We start from the raw sequence: 21,215 nt of genomic DNA, 5'->3' as shown, positions 1-21,215 counted from the left end.
TTGGCAATAAATATCAGTAGTTCTGGAAAGCAATTCGTAGTATATAATACCTTTTTCATCCCTTCAGACATATAACATTATCTTCTGTGGATGGATATTAGCTTTAGTGCAGGGTGTTATGTGTTGAAAAGGCAGAATCATTTTCTTGCAGTACTTTCTCTGATGGCATTCTCCCTGTACATGGCTCAAATGTTTCCAGCTGCCTCCACTGCCTTTGCTCCTCTATTAAACTCAAACAGAAAAATATGTTGCAAGAGTCCCCCCCAACTGAACACTTCACCTTCTTCAGTCCACAAATAGTGCAAACGTTCTTTAGATCCGCAAAATTCAAGGCATATTTACAAGAACAACACTTCAAATAACAAATGACAATGCAGTATTGTGATGACGAACAAAAATGCTGCGAACTTATGCAAACCTAATAATTTATATAGGCTACATTTTGTAGGGAAAAAAAATAAATTTTACAGACTGCAAAGAAACACTAAGAAAAATCGTCCACTCTATAAAGATTTAAAATATATTTTTTGTTTCCTGATTTTGAAGGTTCTAAATAGTTATTTTAAGTTAGTTATTGTTTTATAATTATTAATAATAATTATTTAGTAGTGATATGTTATTCATGTGTGAAGATAATTGTCAGCTTCTTTGTGACATAATTGCAAAATAAGTAGCCTATATCCAATTTCTACAGAAAAATAAAAATTAAAGCAGAAAACGCCAATGGTATACCAAGACGAGATCTGGATACACACATTTTGAAGTAAAAATTGTTGGCAGCATGATAGTGTACCTGGTCTTTTTTACCAACAGTAGAGCAGGTCAACATTTAATTATTGCGCATGCTAGAGATGTGATAGGTTTCATTTCCGATGCCTATTTTTTTTTTTTAATGCTTCCGCCTATCATAAAGAAATGTTAGACAAAATCTTATTCGTGGATTAATTGCCAGGTTCATTTTCGTCTTATTTTTATTATTTTACTTTCCTGTACTTCATACTTCATGTTATTTTAAGTCTATAGTCTAATATAATAAAATGATATTATACTGTATTAATGTATTTACAGTTTTCTGCATTGTATGTTTCTATATACTGCTGCGTATATTATGTGTGACGTTATTTCATTCTCGGAAACATTACTTGTAATAAAACCGGACTATCCATTAGATTATGTATTTCTCTTTGTCGCAGATTGCAGCACTGCTGTTTACATACCACATACAAAATGATCACCTAGTAAATTCATTACTTAATAATATGAATAATATCAGTTATTAGATTAATAATTTGTAGTATAAATTAATAATAAAATCATTCTAATACCACAAGAAGCAGGATTCAGATCAAATCCATCCACAGCCCAACAAGAAAGAAAAAGAAGCATTCAACAAAAAAGGAACGAAAATCAGCATGTGACATCATATGGAGAATCAAATTCAAGGAAAAAAATTCCCAAATATCAATTAAAAAGAAAAATGTTCAACTGGTTTTCCTAGCACAATGCTGGGTATCAACAAAATATAAAAAAGCATACTAAAAATTCTGACAAGCACCATTCTCTTCAACATCTACATAAATGACCTCATACCGAAATTGAAAGCAATAAATGGCATCCACATATGCCATTTTGCAGTTATAGTTTCATGGATCCCACATAAGGCAAAACAATAGAAACTATAATGAACAAAGCACTCCAGCGCTGCAGATGGGGCATAAGAAAACAACATGAAAATAAACACCAGTAAAACAGTACACCAGTTATTTCATAAAATGACGACTTCAACATACCCATTTCAAATCAACAACTAATAAAGAGGGAAAACACAAAGTAGTAGGGATTCACCTAGATAACTAAACTGAAGTGGAGACACCACAAGACAGTTAACAACCGAATGAACCTCCTGAAATGCCACAACTCAACATATGACCATTAACGCCAACATCCAATCACCCAGTCACACAACATCAGCATAGGACCAAACATGTACAAAGCAACAGAATACCATAGAAACACTAAAAAAAAAAAAAGTCCAAACAGTGAAATCACCAAACATCTGAATGAACTAGGAATTCATAATGAAGTGGAAAAAATCAACTCCGAAAAGCCATTAGACTACCAACACATTAACACACACGACTTGGAAAGTAAGAAACTATGACAAATGAAACAATATCAGAAAGATATCCATAATAAGAAGGCGAAACAGGAACACTACATTAAAGTTGGATGCCAAATGACTAACTTCTCGGCAGAAATATAAGCAATACATTTAGCTCTATGTCAACAAAATGCAGCGACACCAGACATAACTAGGAGTGGTGATTTTTCGAACTTAAAGGCTTGTGCTTTTATATTTTCATTTTTCACGACCTGTGTAGCCCTTTTTTAATAAATGTTGAATATGTGATAAAATGCGAAATGTACTCAAAATTCGAAATTTGCACTAAAAATATGATATAAATGCAAAACCGACTATGTTTCAAATAAAATTTTTGTCTTGCATACAGTTAGTATATATTTATACAGTTATATTCCTGAAAAAATTATACCAAGAAGATTGTGCAACCTTAGTGCCTCTATCACCATAAAGAGGAATGTGGGTGCCTGAGGAAGAGTGAGTGGGCTTCTATTCTTTTCTTTTTCTAGATAGGATCGAAAAACGTCTGGAATGCGGGTTATGTAAGAAATTCCGTACCATTGTGTTTCATTTCCTTTTCGTTCTATTTGAGAATGTGAAGGTAACAAGCACAGAGGAACGAAAGTACAACAACGGGCCGAAAATTATAAATATGAACACTTCATTCAGTTGGAGGGCTCTTCTTACATTATGCACTGTCCTCCAAGAGGTTAGTAACTTTTTAACCTTACCATTGCTGGTTAGGCGTTATTAATTGATTTCGAAGGTTTATATGAAAGGAAGTCAAAGATATGTTAACATGAATAGCTTTGTTGAGGGATATGAATATTTTCATACCCAAATTGTTAAAAATATTCAGAACAATAAAGATGTGGACTGTGTGCAAATGTCGTAGGCTTTAAACTCAGAGTTCGCACAAACAGCCCTGCAATGTATTTGGGGTCCTACCAACAATGTAGATGCTGAAAGATTTCTCAGTAAATACAATTTAATTGTATGTGACAGATGTGGTCTATGATTAATTCTTTCAATGTTACCATTGATTCATGAACATGATTAAGAAGGTAATAAACAATTGGTGTCTCTATGTAAGTCTGATTTTAATTCCACTGATATTTTAAAACACATGGCCTATCTTTCTATATTAACCTAGAGTCCATGCTTTCCTTAAAAACGCTACAAAATGCAAAGTGACGAATGTATAAAAGCTAAATGTTAAAATAAAAATGCTAAATTTCTATTAATTTCAAATTGTTAAAAATCACCACCCCTAAAACACCAGACCACTGTCAACTACGTTATAAATCAGGAAGACTACCAAAACCTCAATGGATACTTTGCATATAGGAGGATTAACAAGAAATGAGATAGTTGACCAGTTAGTAAGAGAAGGCACAAAACTCCCACAACCAACAAAAAAAATTAGACAAAACAACTATGAAACAAAACATAAACACCAATCAGACTAAACCCACATAACCACACTTCAACAGATAAGAGAAAAGTCTTAGAATAAGATATGTCAAAAGCAAACCACTTTCGAGTAGTGGTCTCAGCATTCCTCACTACGAAACTACCTGTCTTGTGATCGAATCCTGGTTGGAGAAAGTTGCCTGAGAGCAATTTTTGGTGCCAGATCTTGGGCTCATTTTGCTGTTATCACCTTCCTACCCTGCATACCTACGTCCATACTATCACATGGGGTGAGCAGAATCCGATCTACTGGGTCAGATAATCGCCAAAACAAGTAGGTTACATGCCAATCAAACATAACTGTCTTGCATACAGGCATTTACACATCCAAGCAGTACACCATTTGCAAGGAAAAAGACACTGTGATGAATACCAATCACCTTCTGGTATGCAAAAAATTAAATCAGGCCCTCCAGAAAAGCATCACTACACTATACTCAACAGAAAGGAAGCTAATGGGATAAACCCCTAAAGCACGCCATTAGAATATGAAGTAGAAGAAGAGATTAAACAAATGAATTAATTAATTAGTATATAAACAAACAACATATCGGCGAAAGTAAATCAATGAACATATAAATAAATAAATACAAGAATAAAAATGTGAAATGCAAAAATAAACAAATGAGTGAATAACATGATTAATTACTGTTAATACAATGAACAAAATGTGAAGAAATGAATGAATGAATGAATGAATGAATACGGTAAATAAACAAAATACAGTAAAATCCCTAGTAACCGGCACTCAAAATAACTGGCAATACCAAAACAATGGCACTTTTGGCTGGGCCAGAAACGAAAGTTTAAATCTGCCAAATTGCCACAGCCTGAGCAGTCAGTGTTGCCACAATGAAAAGTTCGCACGAACTTTAATTTTCAATCAATATTCGAACCTAAACTGTAGTAGTGTATTGAGTTTTATTAAAGAAACACACACAGTTTTTATGTTTGTTTAGTTATGTTCGGGCCGTCAGTGTTGCCACATTTGGAAGTTCCCACGAACTTTCGTTTTCAGTGAATATTAGAACCTAAAATTAGTGTATTATTTGTGTTATTCGGGCCGTCAGTATTGCCACATTAGGAACTTCACACAAACTTTCGTTTCCAGTGAATATTCGAACTAAAATTAATGTATTATTTGTGTTGTGTTTTAATAAAGAAAATCCACACAGTTCTCATGTTTATTCAGTTATGAGCAAGTGATAGAGCAATAAGCTTCACACAGCTGCAGCATCAAAACTTGGTATATACTGGTATCCAGCAAAATCTCGTATTCGGAACTAGCTTGGTCCCTTTGGTGCTGGTCAAGAGGGATTCTACTGTAACACATTCTTACTTGAAAATGCAGAGAGTACTGTAAACATTTAAAGTAAATTAAAACTGTGAGATAGAGCTTCATACAGGCTCTCATCTCATTTTAAATACATACATACTGAGTAGCTCCTTTCATTTTGAGGGATTATAATAAAACAATTCTTCAATTTATACATTATGTTCCTTTTGATGGCAAATAAATCATCAGTAAATTTCATCTCGAGATGAAAAAATTTCAGGTCCACAAGAGTGTGTTGGTGTTATTAAATAAATTTGCAACATACAGGAAAGGGGAAAATGATGACATAACCATATTCCAAGTTACTAATATTGGAATAAACGTCTTTGTATTAATCAGAACTGCTTGCTTCTCAGCATCCAATATTATACTATTAACAAACATGGTCAATATACGCTTTGTTACTGTGTGACGAAGCTATTTTGCCATGCAAAAACACTGACGTCATGTGTGTTTGTGCACGGTACCTTTCTGTCTGACTCTGAACTGATTTGTTCCTCAGCACGCTTTGCTAGAATCTCTCTCTGAAGATCCACTTCAGCTAACAAGCCTGAGATTGCTGTCACAACTAGGAGAGAAGTAGGACAAAGACAGGGTGACGTGATAAAGCATTACATACAATGTCCACACATGTCTGACGAGCTCCTCAGATGAAATCTACCTCAAGCCTGGATGAGAAAGGAAGAAACTGTAACCAATGTTGTACAGTTAACACTCAGAATGAAGAATCTAAATGACAGGCCTAAATAAAAATTATACTTACTTACTTACAAATGGCTTTTAAGGAACCTAGAGTTCATTGCTGCCCTCACATAAGCCCACAATCGGTCCCTATCCTGGGCAAGATCAATTCAGTCTCTACCATCATATCCCACCTCCCTCAAATCCATTTTAGTATTATCCTCCCATCTATGTCTCCGCCTCCCCAAAGATCTTTTTCCCTCTGGCTTCCCAACTAATACTCTATATGCATTTATGGATTCACCAAATAAGATTTATATAGGACATTTTAATGTCTCCATAAGACAAATATTTTCTGAAAATTAGAACACTTACTTCAATTCAACTAGTAGCATTTCAGAGATAGAGAGGGAGAAGGGGAGGGAGAGAAGGGGGGGAGGGAGGGAGGGAGAGAGAGCTACTGAAATATTAAAGTGATGATAAAAACGCACCATAGCGAACATTTTGTTGTGGCTGGGACTAATTTCGGAATGGTGCTGCAAGCCCTTCATCAATTACTTCTGTACTCTCCATTTGTAAACTGAAACTAAAATAAAATATTCAAACCAACACAACTGTTGTTTCATTCCCGAAACTGGGTGTCGTATTCTACGTGCCAGTATATCCCTGATAAGAGCACAGATTGAGTGTACATTTCAAAGAGACATGAATTATACGAGCGTGTTGTAAAATTGTTGGAAAACCGGAAAGAATAAGTTTCATAATTCGAAATCAGCTTCGTTTTGTTCTGCCAGCTATTAAGAATGATATTGAGAAACCTCCCACAAGAACTGTAAGGGGAAAAAAACTTCCTGTCACATTAAAGTAAGGAGGAAATCATCAATAAATTAATTTTTTACATTAGCTCAGTGGGTTCAAAAGAGTTGGTGTAGTACATTTTATGCATTTAAACATGCATGATAATTTTTATTTGAATATTTGTCTTCCTACAGCCATGTACTTTAGATTCGACTGGAAATTATAGTAATATCGTATCACTTACATTAAATTTATAGACTCATTGCTGGCTTGAATTTGAAATTCCCTTATTATCTACAAATGCACCAATTCTGCCTGTACTCACAGATGGAGTGGCTATCTTTTCACTTAATGTCTTCATGAGCTTCATCTTGTTCTAGAAATCGCAGTAACTTCCCTGGGAGCTTTTGCTAGTACTTGGTGCACAGCTTTCGTCAATCCTGTTCACCATTTGTGTCAAAATTGTAAAGTGTGTAATGTAAGGGTTTAATTGATTACTTGTATGTACTTTGTCTGTGAACTATAATATAATAAACACCATATCATATCATATCATATCATATCATATCATATCATATATCATATCATACCATATCATATCATATATATCATATCATATCATATCATATCATATCATATCATATCATATCATATATCATATATCATATCATATCAATCCTGTTCATCAAGTCGATGGTTTTTTCTTCTGTAGTGATTTCACTGTTCCAGCCAATTCAACTCTTTCTTGAGTATCTCTGTACTCTAATTCTGGTACTGCTTTTGGTAGGATATTTCCCACTGTACCCCTTGCCGACTCTACATTATTTAAAAATTCCAAATACGGAGTCAGGATCCCAAGTCCACTTCGAATGGATTACAGAGCCAGTACCTAATTTGCTGTCCCTTTTGAGATGCTTTCAGGTGTCTCTGATGGATCTCGATCTCTTTTCATAATCCTTGCAAAATAAAATGGACTTCTATGTGTATGTGTTATAAAGCAAGAAAATAATGCAGTTGTCTTTTTTCGATATATATACTGTATTATGAGAAGTTTACAAATTGGACTTGTTTATCGCTGACTAGGAATAAGTAATTCATCATCGTAGTTTTTATTTTTAGGTATATGACGGCAAAAAGAGAAGGATCTTCTCATTATCTGAGATACACGTTTTTTAAATATCTCACAATAAGCATAGTAATATCAGTATGATTTCAGAGATGTGATTTCTGCAATTTGTACAAGACTATTTCACACTGAAAAACAAGTGTTTTCTCCCAAATTAACAGCAATGCACTTTAATATATTTAAAATGAATAATGATATATGAACATAGTAAGTGTACGCCATAATTTTTTGTTGCATACTTTAGTAGACTAATTTAGTGGTAAAACTCCGCCTCTGGGGGTATTCCTGTACCTCCCAAGCCCAGATAAAGGAGGGGGATGAATGATTGGTTATTCTGTCTTGAGGGTTGCACTGATGTCGAGTAGGTGGAACCCCTAAATGCAGCAGTTGATAGTCTGTCAATGAAAGCAGGAAAACCTATCCCATTTTGATAAGGATGAGGGCGTGTACCTGACACCTGAAAGCAGGGGTGTGTTAAAAACAAACATGTAAACTCTGTAAAACAAAAATCTTACTGTTGAGAAGCCCAAAATGAATAACCAGATTGATTTATGGGGATGACTTGATTGAGTGGGCGGATGTCATTAGGAGGTTGAAGTCAAACTTCAAGGACTGCAAAGCCAAGGAAGAAGAAGAATTTAGTGCTAATTTATTTCAAAATAAAACGAGAGTTAAAATGTCTTGACTGTGAGTTACTTTGCGATGTAGTTACATAAAAAAATAAAAATATAAGTTAATACCTTCCCAAAAAAAAATATGAATACTTACCTGTTTTCTATTCGAAATTAGAGGCAATTCTTTCCAAATGTTTTCCTGTATACAACATTTTTGTAATTCTTGTGCGAAGGATCAGAGAATATCTTTAGAACTGTAACAAATTCAATGAATTTTGAACCTTCATCTCTGCTGAAATTAAGTTTTTACGACAAAATCGTCGAAAATTGAATCATAATGCAAATGTGAACTGCACGAAATACACTGCATCACATGCATCTGCTGCAGCCTGACTGGTTGTTGCAGTAGACGCATGCCATGCCCTGCTTTCATGCAGCAATTGCTCGCAATCATCGCATGTGACTAATGCATAAAATGCCTCCACTGTGTGCTCATACTACAAGCAATACAAATCCACCAGGGTTCACTTTTTAGCAAGATAAAGTACAATTATAGCTCTTAAGGAAATGTTATGTGGGTTCTTAAGGGCACACAGTGCAGGCGCTTTGACATCCCTGGCATAAAAGAAAGTGCATCTTTAGAATTAAAGCAGCTGATAAGTCAGCAGTCTTTTGCATTTCATCATCTGAAAAGGTAATGCCAACACAAAAATCTACACATGATCCCGCAGCTGCAAAGCACTGCTTTGTGGGTGAACATGACACGCAATGTAGTAATATGTGACAGTGCCTAAAGTCTTGACCCTCCCTTTGTTAAGATCATTTAATATATACAATAGTTCACCATTTCTGCACTATTTCAAGACGTAAGTCTTTAAAAAGATAAAAATATCAAGTCCAAATTATATCATGAGCATCTACAAAACATATTACTTTATATGATTTTCAAATTTCAACTAGACATAAAAAAATCACGATTTCTTTTCTCCTATATACATAAATAATGTGCTGCTCCTTTCCTATTTCTGCACAATACATAGTGAATTTAATACCTAAATAATAAAAACTACGTTTTTTTTGTAAATTAATTAACAAAGTGATTCCTTCTCTGTTCCCTTCAAACTGTCATTTTTATGAACTGTACAACAATTGGTTTCAGCCTTAGAATCAAATTCACAGAATGCCATGCAAAAATGAGCGAGGATGGACCCCTAACCTTAGCACCAATCAACTGTGTGCCTGAGGAAGAGTGTAACTTGTGTGGGACCGAGCCCATCTGAGCTACAATCCTCTCCATGGCAGCTTCTGTTTCTTCAAGACGCTTGCGAAGATGGTCAATCTCTATATCCCCTGCAAAATAAACGAGTTAACCATGCTCCCAACAACCCCAATCCAAAAGCAATAGTACTGGTGCAGAAATGAGCTGTCCAAAACATCTTTAAACACATCCAAACTTATCAAAATTCAACACACTTGCTATGTTGATTATAAATGAGGAGAACAGTGTCAAAATCATAATAAAACGATTTCGGAAAATTTTAGAGAAAGTATACACGCATTATTCTGCTAGGTGAGAACATATTCTTGCATTAAACAGTAATGCAATGCAGTTAAGTAGTAAAACAAAAGTGAAGTCATTATATTACGAGTAATTATGTAATTGCTACTGGTTTTTAAGAGTGTCTTCATTCAAATGACTTACAGAGGAAATCCCCAGTTGTCTTGGATTAAAAAATACAAATAATTTAAAATAAAAAAAATGAATGTCAAGAATCTGACATACTTCGTGCATTAGTTCCTTTATAGAATCATTTTACTGATACCGAATTTCTGGATTATGTTAACCTTGCTTAGCTTATATTTTTAAATCCAGAATTTTTTACCTGAAGGATTTTTTTATTTGATATATTATGTAACAAGTAATTAATGAATCTGATATAAAGTTTTTGGGGACATAGTGAGTACATAATTTCACTTATGACTTCATCTTATGAAGGAAGCAAAATTCATTTAACAAGAAATTTTTAGAACTGATTTAGACAAAGACCGCTATTATGTGCTTTTGATTTAAAATACAAAAAACTACGCATTTATTTCGTAAATATGATATTTGGTACACAATACTTCTGTTTCAACTTACTAGTGAATATGCACAAAATCCATCCAATAGTAGCAGAAATTGCTGTTCACAGACAGGGTTTCAATACAAAAGATATAGAAATGTTCATTTCCTCGAAAAGTTCCAAATTACAATACTTTTTCGTATAATTAGTGTTACGACAACAACACACACTTCCTCACTTTTTACAATTTAGTGTCTAAAATAACTAAACATTTGTAATTTTGCATAAATTTATATAAAGTAGCTATTCATCTGTAATCATTTACAGTGGAACCTCGATGTATCATTCCTGTTATCATCGTTTTCCCGCCTTTTTTGGTCCCGAAAATAGTTCCATATAAATAAATAATGAGTTTTTCCCTGGTTCCATCATTCCTTGAACTGTTACTTTATCGCATCAATTGCTGAGAAATCACAGTCCCAACACAATATTTTCCAGCAATTTCAGTTTTCTTTTATTTTGAAAGAGTGAACCTTTTGCTCACCATTATTAGCTTTGAAGCAAGAAGATGCAGAAAATGGCGATTTCGAGACTGTGTCAGAAATGCAATTTTATAGTAACTTACTGATTAGTCCGATTTTTCCACACAAGAACGATATGGAGGTAAATAAACATTTGATATTATTATGGAATGTATTACGCACTCGTCTAACTTAACGAGATTTGTCGTCTTAATGCTGTGACTTGTTCAGAGTCGGCTGTGCTACAACAGAGACGCTGGCAAGTGTTTCCACTCATGTTCAATACAGGTTTACATGCCTAGACACAATATATCTTTGTATGGCTACTGAAGAGCCAGACAAGTCAATGGCTCAGAACGAGACTGTTACAACTCAAAAACAGAGATTTTTCAGTACAGCCATTTAAAGTTTTCCAAAGCCAAAGATAAAAAAAAAAAAAAAAACAGAAATTATTCCAGAAATCCCACGTAAATCTGCAGTAGCAAAATTCAGACTGCTTACAGAACACGATTATTTGGCCAAACACTTGAATAAAATAGGAATTTACACAAATCCAAATTGCCCTCTATGCAACAAAGAAGAAGAAATGACTGAAGATCATCTCATAACCTGTGAAGTTCTACCTGATGGATCCACCACAGAGAAATATTGGAGAGCAAGAACGCTAATGGCTTCGTTGCCAAAGCCCAGCATTAGATAACAACAACAGTTTTCCATTGTAGATGGTAAATCAGATAATCATGGCACAACAATGAAAATTGGTATATGTAATCATTATTGTTACAGAGGTTTATTGAAATATTAATTTTGTCGTTATTTGTTTTATGTAACTTGTATGCGACATTTTTTTGAGTTGTAACAGTTTCGCATTAAAATATTGTGACAAAATTTCTCAGCTATAACAGTATTTCATAATATATTATTACTTGCAACAGGTTTTTCCTGACATCACTCTGTAATAAATTTAGATAATACAATGGAAAAATATGTCAAATGTGGATTTAGAAACACTAAAAAATGAAATTGGTTGATATAGGATGACTACAACAATAATAAGAAATAAATTGCGTCATGTAGCCTAGTTGCCTCATGAGTGATGCCTTATTGGTGTACAGTAACTTAGGCCCATGAGGTTCAAACCTGTCTTCGGACAGTCGACTAAACATCCACATGTAGTGAGAAAAAATATGTTTGGTTGTTATTCAAATGTAGCATTATTTTCTTCAACACCATCGGAAACTTTGAAACTTTTACACAGATCAAGCAAATTTTCCCCCCACATCTATCCCTGAAGGCGAAGAAAATACTGGCTTTCGTATGGCTAGAGAAGACTTGCGCTTCCTCTTTGTCGACTACTTATTTTTTCGAAATCATCTTGTTCATAGGAGTGCTTATAGAAGATGGCGAAAGGATCCTGTTTTCTGACCTCCACGATTTTCATAGTAGACTAGTTTATATTATCACCATTTTTATTTCTGGAAAAATTATTTCCCATTTTTTGTGTTAAGTCTTTCAAATCTAAGATATCTGGTGTGTCTACTTCATTGACTTTGTATATATTGCCTTTTTTCTTGGGCAATTTCAGTACTGATACCCATTGCGTTGGCAGAATGGAAGTCCTTCTTTAATAATTCTTCCCCCCCCCTCCACCCTTCAACAGTAGAATGCATAGAGTCATTCTCATTCTCGGTATGACTTGTGACTAAAAATTTCTGTGTTATGACATTAACACAGGTTAGTTACGCAGTGCAGAAATAATGGGGCAATGAATTTGTTATTGTTTTGCCCAACACAATTGCCTGAAAACATAATTACCTGGTTTGTTACTGTGTTGGGCAAAGAAATAAATTATAGAGGCATGTGCCAATCTCTTTTGAACCTCTTTTGGCCAAGCCCTCATGCCAAAAATAACAATGGCCCTGGCTGTTTGCGATGTCATATATTGTGAGATTGTAACAGGAGAGTTTCCTTTTATAATATTAAGAGGAACACTCATCACAAGGTGGAGGAAGAACTGCCTGAATATCAAAGCAGCACACAACTTTGCTTGGATCCTGTTTTCTGATTCAATATCTTTAGTCTTTGTAGCCCTTAATGTTGCTTCTTCTTTTATATGTCTATTATAACTTTTTTGCAGTTAATTTCTCTGTTTCTGTATTATTCTTACATGCACTACATACACAACATGAACCTTTCTTAGAGATATAAAATGAAATATTAAGTGAATTAAATACTGATGTATGGAACATTCACGATGATTAATGTTTCAATACTAAGTCGATGGTGAAGACAAAAGTAATAATAACATTGTATGCTATGATTATTGTATGAATTTATCATCAGATGTGCCAAATCTAAACTCGAAGCATGGACATTTTTAATGCGAAAGTGTTACAAGTCAAAATGGAACATTGCTTTTAGCAACATTGTTTGCAGTTGAGAATGGAAAACTGTTACAACGCAAAATATAACACTTTCCAATTGAGAAAAAGACTAAATAGCATAACTTTAAAACTGTTATATGTGCATTTATGTCCCACTAGGAAATTTTTAGAGTTGTAACAATTTCACATAGCATAGTTCTCAATTCAAGTGTTCAAATGATAGTAATAACTCAAAAAGTGAATTTTTTGAGTTGTAACAGTCTCGTTCTGAGCCATTGAAGTACTGGCTTCATTTTCATGTGATATGGTATAGGCCTAATTTGTGACGTAGGTTCTAGTTGCATGGAATGCAGCAGTATGGGCTAATGGAAGGCCACCTACTTTAAACAGTAGTATTAATTTTATGAAAATGAATTTGCTGTAGCACATATTTGCATTCTGGACATAGCTCATGATTTTAACATATTCAATTATCAGTAACGACCAACATCTCGAAAGGAATTGCACACTAATTTATGGTGCATATGTCATCACTTGGTACAATGGTGTGGGAGGTGGTGAAACTCCATTTTTCTGTTTACCTAAGTATCGTTCTTATCTGAAATTCACTATAGAATTCAGATGTAAAATGTGCACGAAACGAAAGCTAATCACAGACTTTTTCTCCAAGAAATAGTGTAGATAGTGTTCTAATGAAGGTGCATTCAGTGTAATCAATAATTATTTAGTTCATTTTATATCCTATTTAAGCGAATAACTTTTTTATCGTACAGGCAAGTTTACAAGCAAGAATAAAATATTACGAGACATGTCCAATATGATTTTACATTATTATTTAAGATAATTGTTAAAAATTAAACACATCGATTATGTGGGTATTTCTACATTAACTTGTCTAGGGACCAGGAGGATGTGTCCATAACTCTGTTGTCATGTGTAGACTGAATTGAATTGAAAGAGATGGAAATAGAAGGAAAAACTTTGAAAGGTAGCGAAAATGCGTCCTTGCAAGAGAATATGTGAGCTTTAAGCCTATTGGCCACTTGTCTCACTTTGGGTTTCGCTACTCCACTGAAGGAGCTCTAGAAAATTTTAGGGGGAAAAAGCTGAAAATGGACGTGACCCCTGATCACATATATCAGATTGGCTATTCCCATGTTATGAAATGAAAACCACCAGGACCTCCATCATCGACTGCTAGATGGAAGTACAGTTGCTCCATGCAATTCCATAAGGGATATAAAGTAATTTCTTTTGCAGTCGCTAGATGAAATTGATAAAAGTGGTTGCCATTAAAGTCCAATCAGGGACATAACCTAACAGCTACCATAACGGGGAAGAAGGGGAAGGCATTGGACAAGCTGACTGCAGGATCAAAAGAAATGCTGCACACTGAAAGGCACTTTGCAGTTCAGGGTAGTCTATGAAAGTTAAGCCAGGACATCTATATCGAAAATTTAATGGTCCATTTCTTTTAGGACTCATCCTGATGTGTCTTAGTGCCTTAGAAAAACCACGGAAAAACCTTAGGCAGGATGACATAACTCTGTTGGGTCTAAATTAGGTAATTTTTATGGTTTTCCAATATTATCATTTTTCTCCCAATGGATCGAGGTTCACTTCCTATTTACACAACTTGATATAAGTATTTAAATATATTCGACTTCACTTCAGTGAAACAAATTGGTTTACAGCTGTTACAAAATAGGGTCTGCTAGTGCTCAAGCAATAATAAGGCATTTTCTGCTACCTGAGAAGTCCACACTTTGAGAAAATTCGCAATGAAAAGCAAATATAATTCTATATATAACATCAAATTTCTTTTTACCAAAGACACTTTTCATTGATATGAGCACCCCCCTTACAATTGCCAGTTTATTTTATGCAATACAAAAAATAAAAAAGAAAATTGTCTACCAATTCTTAAAGTGGATCACCATAGTGTTTTTGACTTCAAAAGACCCATTAATTTACTACTAAAAATTATGAAATTTCATGTACATCTCATTCGAAGATAAATACATTGATAGACACTGAATATGAACAAAATGCACCCAATAGTTCTGGAGAAACACAAACTGATGCTGAACATTTGTATTTTGCAGGGTCACAATATTTTTCTTATTTCTCCTCATTTTATCAACAACTGCGTCCATCCACGAATGACAAAACAATATCAATCAGACACAAGATTTTAGAATCACCATCCATCACCACAACTTAAAACAACCTATTTTTGAATGAAATTTAGTTGCTTCCAAACTGAATGTACTAATTCTGATGTCTTAAAATTTGAAACAGATACTATAATACAAGAATAAAAAGCTATGTTATAACTATTTAAACTGATATGCTGAAATGATACTGATCAAACAAATCTTCTGACTACATGTTCCAGCTTTAACAAATTAAAGTTAACTAAGTCAGTACAAAAAAACGAGTTCGTTAATCTCGTAGTTTTCTAAGTTCAGAGTGAAAGAGATACATTTATACTTTTGGTTTTAGACAAAAGCTAGCCTACATCTTTTCTTACTTCATTTCTCTTGAAGATCATTTCAGTCAGGTATATAATATTTTCTCATCTTTTTCATATTATTCTCATTTGTACTTCACTTCTATATCTGAATAAGCAACTCATCTTAAATAGCTCAGGGAAGCGAGATGCAGACATTACTAAAAATGAAATGGGGATCGGGAGAGCAGATGCCTATGGAAGGCAAAATTCTAAAAAAAAAATAATCCCTGAGATTCCTGAGATATTTGTTTATGTTTTGGGAAATGGTCAAATTCGAAAACCATTTCTAATCACATATATTGCAGACTAACTTCCTAATTAATTTAATTCTAACTTCTAATTTAAAAATTGTTTACACACACTAAAATATCATAGCATTTGCTATTACTATCCACTATAGGTTAATCATGTATTAAAATAATCTTCTCTTTCGGAAATTATTCTCACCCGTCTCGGAGAGAAATCATCATTTTCAAATATAAAGTCCATCATTGTCCTCGCCATGATGAAAATTATTATCGTTAATGTAGGATTAATTATCTAAATGACCAAATATTGACCAATTACAGTAACTTGAATGTATTTTAATTAAGAAGATTTTAAGCCTAGATCATATATGTAACAGATAGGTTATCGCTATGTTAAAATCGTTTGCACTTTGAAGAGAACAACCGCCAGGATTGCCACCCGTCCGCCGTAAACGAACACGAGATGGCAGTACAGTCGCTAATGAAATTCAAATGGGAATTATGACGTGACTCCTTATGTAACAACTCGATGACAGCGTAGTAAACCTGACGGGCTATTCCATCTCAAATCGACCAAAATATAGAGAAAATTGACCTTGCAATTTTTAAATACAATGAAACTTTTTCTGTCCGTTGACAACTGTGATATAATGCTTTGTGCAAAGTTTGAAGCATCAGAACTTCATAGTGTTTAAATTAAAAATATTTAAATTTATCGTATTTTCATAAAATTAGCAACTTTAAACTGTTGTGGCTCCAAAACCATTTCACCCAATGATCAAAATCATGGTTTATTTCGATGCTGAGAAATTAAAGTTTATATTGACATGTAAACAATTTTTCTTACTTTTTATGGAAATGGAGAAATTTAGATTTTTCTTCATTAAGATGCCTTTGACCACGAAAAAATATTTAAAAAATATATGGTTAGATTCCGCATTGAAAGTACAAATAAACACATATTTTTTACTGGTGTACCGTTGATAAGAAAGTATTGAAAATATCAACTAAAGAAAATAAATAGTATACACGTGAAGTAACCAGCTGACTGTGAGACGGGAGCTAGCCACGCCAAGCAAGGCCAGGAGACAAACACGTGATGTTTCGTCTAGTAGCACATAACCGGGCTAGCTTTATCACAAGTTTTCATAAACACAGGAGTAAAATGACGCCCGACGCTCGCTTATCTTCAGCTCTCGGCCAGTGTGTGCGGTACTGTGCCGTTCAAGTCTAGGCGTGTGAAAATAATTTATTTAATACCCTCGAAACTTATTGCCGAGCCACTAAGCAAATAACGCTGAAGTCCCTCTTAATAATGCAAGGTTTATTCTCAATATTTTTTAAATTTTTACAAATGGGCAAAAAGCCTAAAAGTAAGTAAAATCAGATTATCTGTCTCTCTGCATACAATAAAAATAAGGATTACTTCTTAACATAACCTACCAAATGTCAGCTTCAAAATGAGCTCCCATTCAATGTTCTGCAGTAAACGGTTCCAGAGTTCTGAGCGCTGAAAGAGGCTTGTTTTTATAAAATACGCTAAATTTGTCGCTCAATAGTACGAAAACCGTTTGACTTTCGATAGTATATTTTTGAAAATGCACTGTCCTCAGCATCTTGTATAAAAGGGAAAAAATTAGAGTATTAAAAAATGCGAGGTTTTTTACTGATCGATTTCATATGGAATAGCCCTGACAAAAGTTGTTAACGTCAAAGCCTATAAGGCCGACATATCTGGGGTATATATGATCTAGGCTTTGAGTAACAATTAAAGTTAAATAAACTTGGTGAAATCGGCCCTAATAGATTTGATTATACAGTTTTAGGTTTTCAACTTCAGAAATGAATAGCACTTCATTAACCATGAGGCAATAATCTGTCAATATAAAATTATCTAAGATTAGACTTGCTATTCTTATCTAAACGATCTGATTAACAATGAAATGTCTTTTTTTTATCCAATGGCAGGATCCTTAACTAGTAGTTATTCACCCCGACTCTATGGGTCGATTTCTAAAACATGCACGAAATCTTGGTTCCAAACCTCGGTTTTTAAACCGTGATCGAGGTCTGAAACCTTATACGATTTTTAAAACGAAGTCGAGACACGGCTTGAGAAGAAACCGAGGTTCCTGCGTTTTATACATGGCAACGCAGCTAAGAATAGATTTTTACTGCCGATAAACAGTCGATATTAGAAAGAAATGAACATCAGGATTAATATTTTTATTGAATTGCATTAAGTCACATTCTTTTGTTCTCAGCTAAGTTATTGTTATACTGAATTTACTAATTTACAGAATATAGGCTATGTGCGTTTAATACTAGCATTACTTAGTATTTAATAGGGAATGGATTTTTAGGTACTAGAATGATATTCACCAAATAATTAGCACAAGTCGAGCGTTTATGTTGTTGTTTATCATTTGTTCATAACTACTACCAACATTAACTGCCTGAAAACCTGGTTCTATGGAATTAATAACCTAAATATTAACTGGATTAAAATTTCAATTTAAACTAAAATGTGGTATGGTTCTATTTTCACATGTAACAGGCCTACTATGTGGAAAGCCCCAGTAGCATAAAACTTAAAAAGACAAAATCAAGTTTGCTTCATATTCTTGCAAGTCCACATCATTTTCGAGTATTAAATGAAATGTCAAAAACTACTGTAAAGACTGAAAATTAAATTACATCATCGTATAGACATAAAAGTATACAATTAATATAAAATATTATATCTTATTTCCCTCAAAGCAACAAAGTGTAAAAAAACTGTCAACCTGCCGCCTCTTGCATTTCGTTGCAGATTATTATTTTTAGCATTCTTGCTACATTTTGCGTTGATTCCTTCAAAAATAGAAATATTCGTCTGAAATTATTGTCGTTATATAGTTACAAAGAATTGTTTCCGGGGATTTAATACTCATAGACACAAATTTTCCTTTGATAATCATCCAGCTGATCTACTGGCTCCATCTTGTATACATGAAGCCATGGTTTTAAACCTACCCCAGCCGTGGTCTCTGCTTCAGACCATGATTTCGAGCCATGGCTCAGAAAAATGGAAAAGACCTCGTTTTATAAATCCAAAGCCATGGCCGTGGTCTAGACCTCGTTTTAGAAATCGACCCTATGAGCATGCCGATAAGTTCGTCAGAGACCTTAGGCAGTGGGTCTATACCGAATGATGTGACTGAGAAATGTTGGGATACCTCAGGGCAGAGAAAATTCCTATGTACTATGACGAGTGAAATATATACAATTATATGCCATACACATGATTGCATTCAGAAGTAAGAAAAGAGCTCTGAGTAACATGTACACTATGCTAATTTTAGGAAACTCATTTCTGTGCACTGACATTAAAACAAGCTCATAATTACGTTTTCATTCAATATCAATTCGACAAGGAATGCATCTTAAACAATTGAAGAGTGTGATTCAGTCCATTTTTATGAAAGGACTGGGCTAGTCTACAGACTAAGTGAGTTTTCTAGTGACATGCACAATAACACAAACTTTTAGACAAGGATTGGCGTTGTTTCGAAAAAAAATAAGTTTAAAATATAATGATAGAGGTCTCAAATGCATAAATCATAAAAATGGTCAAAGGGACTAGCGAGTTTTGGGATCACACTCTTCAATTACATTTAGTAATACAATTAAAAGCGAAAATCAGAGTCCTCGAATGTAGAATAAAAGCTCTTAAGTATAGGCTACACAAGACTTACTCGTATCACGTTCCTTCCAACCTGAAGCATGAAAAACAGAAATCATAATAAGTACTTTTAAAATGAATTGTAGGTATCTGTTTATGGTGATGTTTCAGCTCTCTGGTGAATAAATCAATACTGAAGTTAGAATAACAAAATTATGTTAAACTACACACCCAATTTTGTGCCATTTTCTTCTGTTGTCTTCCAAGTCGGAGTAACAGTCTCATGTTTCACCTTCTGACGAGAGATGTCCCCGTAAGTGTTTGTTTGATCATCCACGTATTCATCTGAAAATACCATTTTCCGGAACTCAGGATCTGAACTGAAGTCACCATAACTGACTGAAGATTGCCCAGGCTTCTTGAACATAACCTTTAAACAAATTATTTAATCACAAATTAAAATGGTTTATTAATTTAAATTAAGAATATAAATGTGAAGAAAATAAAAACACATTTAATCCCTTACTCTACTCTATAAAATGCACACACTTTATCTGATTAGTGAAGTAGATGAAGATCACAAAACAAACATTATACCGCTATTATATAATAGTGACTTGATGAGGTATTTAAAAATTCGTAGTTTACTCTCTGGGTATTTAGTGAATACTTCTTTGTAAATTTTCTCATAAAACATTAATCTTAAACTGCTTATTTGCTTGCTCATCATTTCCTCTTTAAAAAGGAAGAACATAAAATGATCTCAACTCTAGTAATTGCTAAAGAATTTAAAATTTAAAGATTCTTACAACCATCTTGATTTTGGTATCCCAGGCTGCTCTATCCCTCAGGTATACATGAACTCTAGAAACGTCAGATTTCTTCAACATTTTGGTAAATAAAGTTTTTGCCTCATCTGGAATATCATTTCTTCTAGTTTTCAAAAATACATAACTTGTGCCCATTTTCTCAATAATTTCGTAATTATTTGGGCATTCACATATACCTTATGTCATCTTCGGTGTCTCTTTTCTTCTATCTCACATTTTCCGACATTTATTAGCCTTTCGACAGACAAGAAGTAGACTTCCAATTGGGCAAAAGACTTCACTGAAGTACCAAATTAAAGCTTAAACATGTGGCTATGTTGTAACTAAAATTATTTTCAAACGATTATAATTATTTTACCCCAAAATATACAATTACATACCTATTTTTCTTTTCCCTAAAATGCTCATATAATGTGACATATCTTTTGAGTGGATTGATCAGTCAAAAAAAAAAAAAAAAAGTTCTTTGGGCCCACAAATTCGATTTTAAGTTTTAATTATATAAATTGCTTAGTTTACTCCCAAGAATCATGTCACCAAAGTTTGAAAGACATTAAAGAAAAAATGTGGATTTTTATCCTAAGTCTATGTATACCTTCCCATAATGCTTATCCAGCAATATTACTGTTGGATTGTTATTTAAATGTCCCTTCCATTTATTTCTGTATTCTGTTACTTTTTCACTTAAACAAGAAAATGTTTAGCACCTTCATTTCTCTTCCTGTGCATCAGTCTGTATTCTGCCACTGATCTACTAGGGCTGGATAAAAAGTAATGGCAACAGTTCGATATTTCTCACATGGCTTTATTCACAGGGGTACA

At 33.9% G+C, this 21,215-nt stretch overlaps 1 protein-coding gene across 8 annotated transcripts in view; it reads right to left on the bottom strand.

The window, feature by feature from the left end:
* The window catches only part of RIC-3 (RIC3 acetylcholine receptor chaperone), an 86,347-nt gene that overhangs the window by 44,393 nt on the left and 20,739 nt on the right, over positions 1–21,215 (bottom strand). For 4 of the 8 annotated variants that reach the window (XM_069825214.1, XM_069825219.1, XM_069825222.1 and 1 more), the window contains 3 exons: positions 19,795–19,993; positions 19,637–19,657; positions 9,385–9,518 (listed from right to left, as the gene is read on the bottom strand). In XM_069825214.1, the coding sequence (XP_069681315.1) occupies positions 9,385–9,518; positions 19,637–19,657; positions 19,795–19,993 (354 nt within the window). Of the gene's footprint in view, positions 1–5,416; positions 5,518–9,384; positions 9,519–19,636; positions 19,658–19,794; positions 19,994–21,215 lie in introns of all 8 variants that reach the window. The other 4 variants (XM_069825215.1, XM_069825221.1, XM_069825216.1 and 1 more) reach the window with 3 other exon arrangements.

The sequence above is a fragment of the Periplaneta americana genome, chromosome 5 (assembly GCF_040183065.1).
Source record: "Periplaneta americana isolate PAMFEO1 chromosome 5, P.americana_PAMFEO1_priV1, whole genome shotgun sequence".
NCBI classification, from domain to species: Eukaryota; Metazoa; Arthropoda; class Insecta; order Blattodea; family Blattidae; genus Periplaneta; species Periplaneta americana.
Note: the sequence above shows the minus strand (reverse complement) of the source record. Positions and strands in the feature narration are given on the sequence as shown.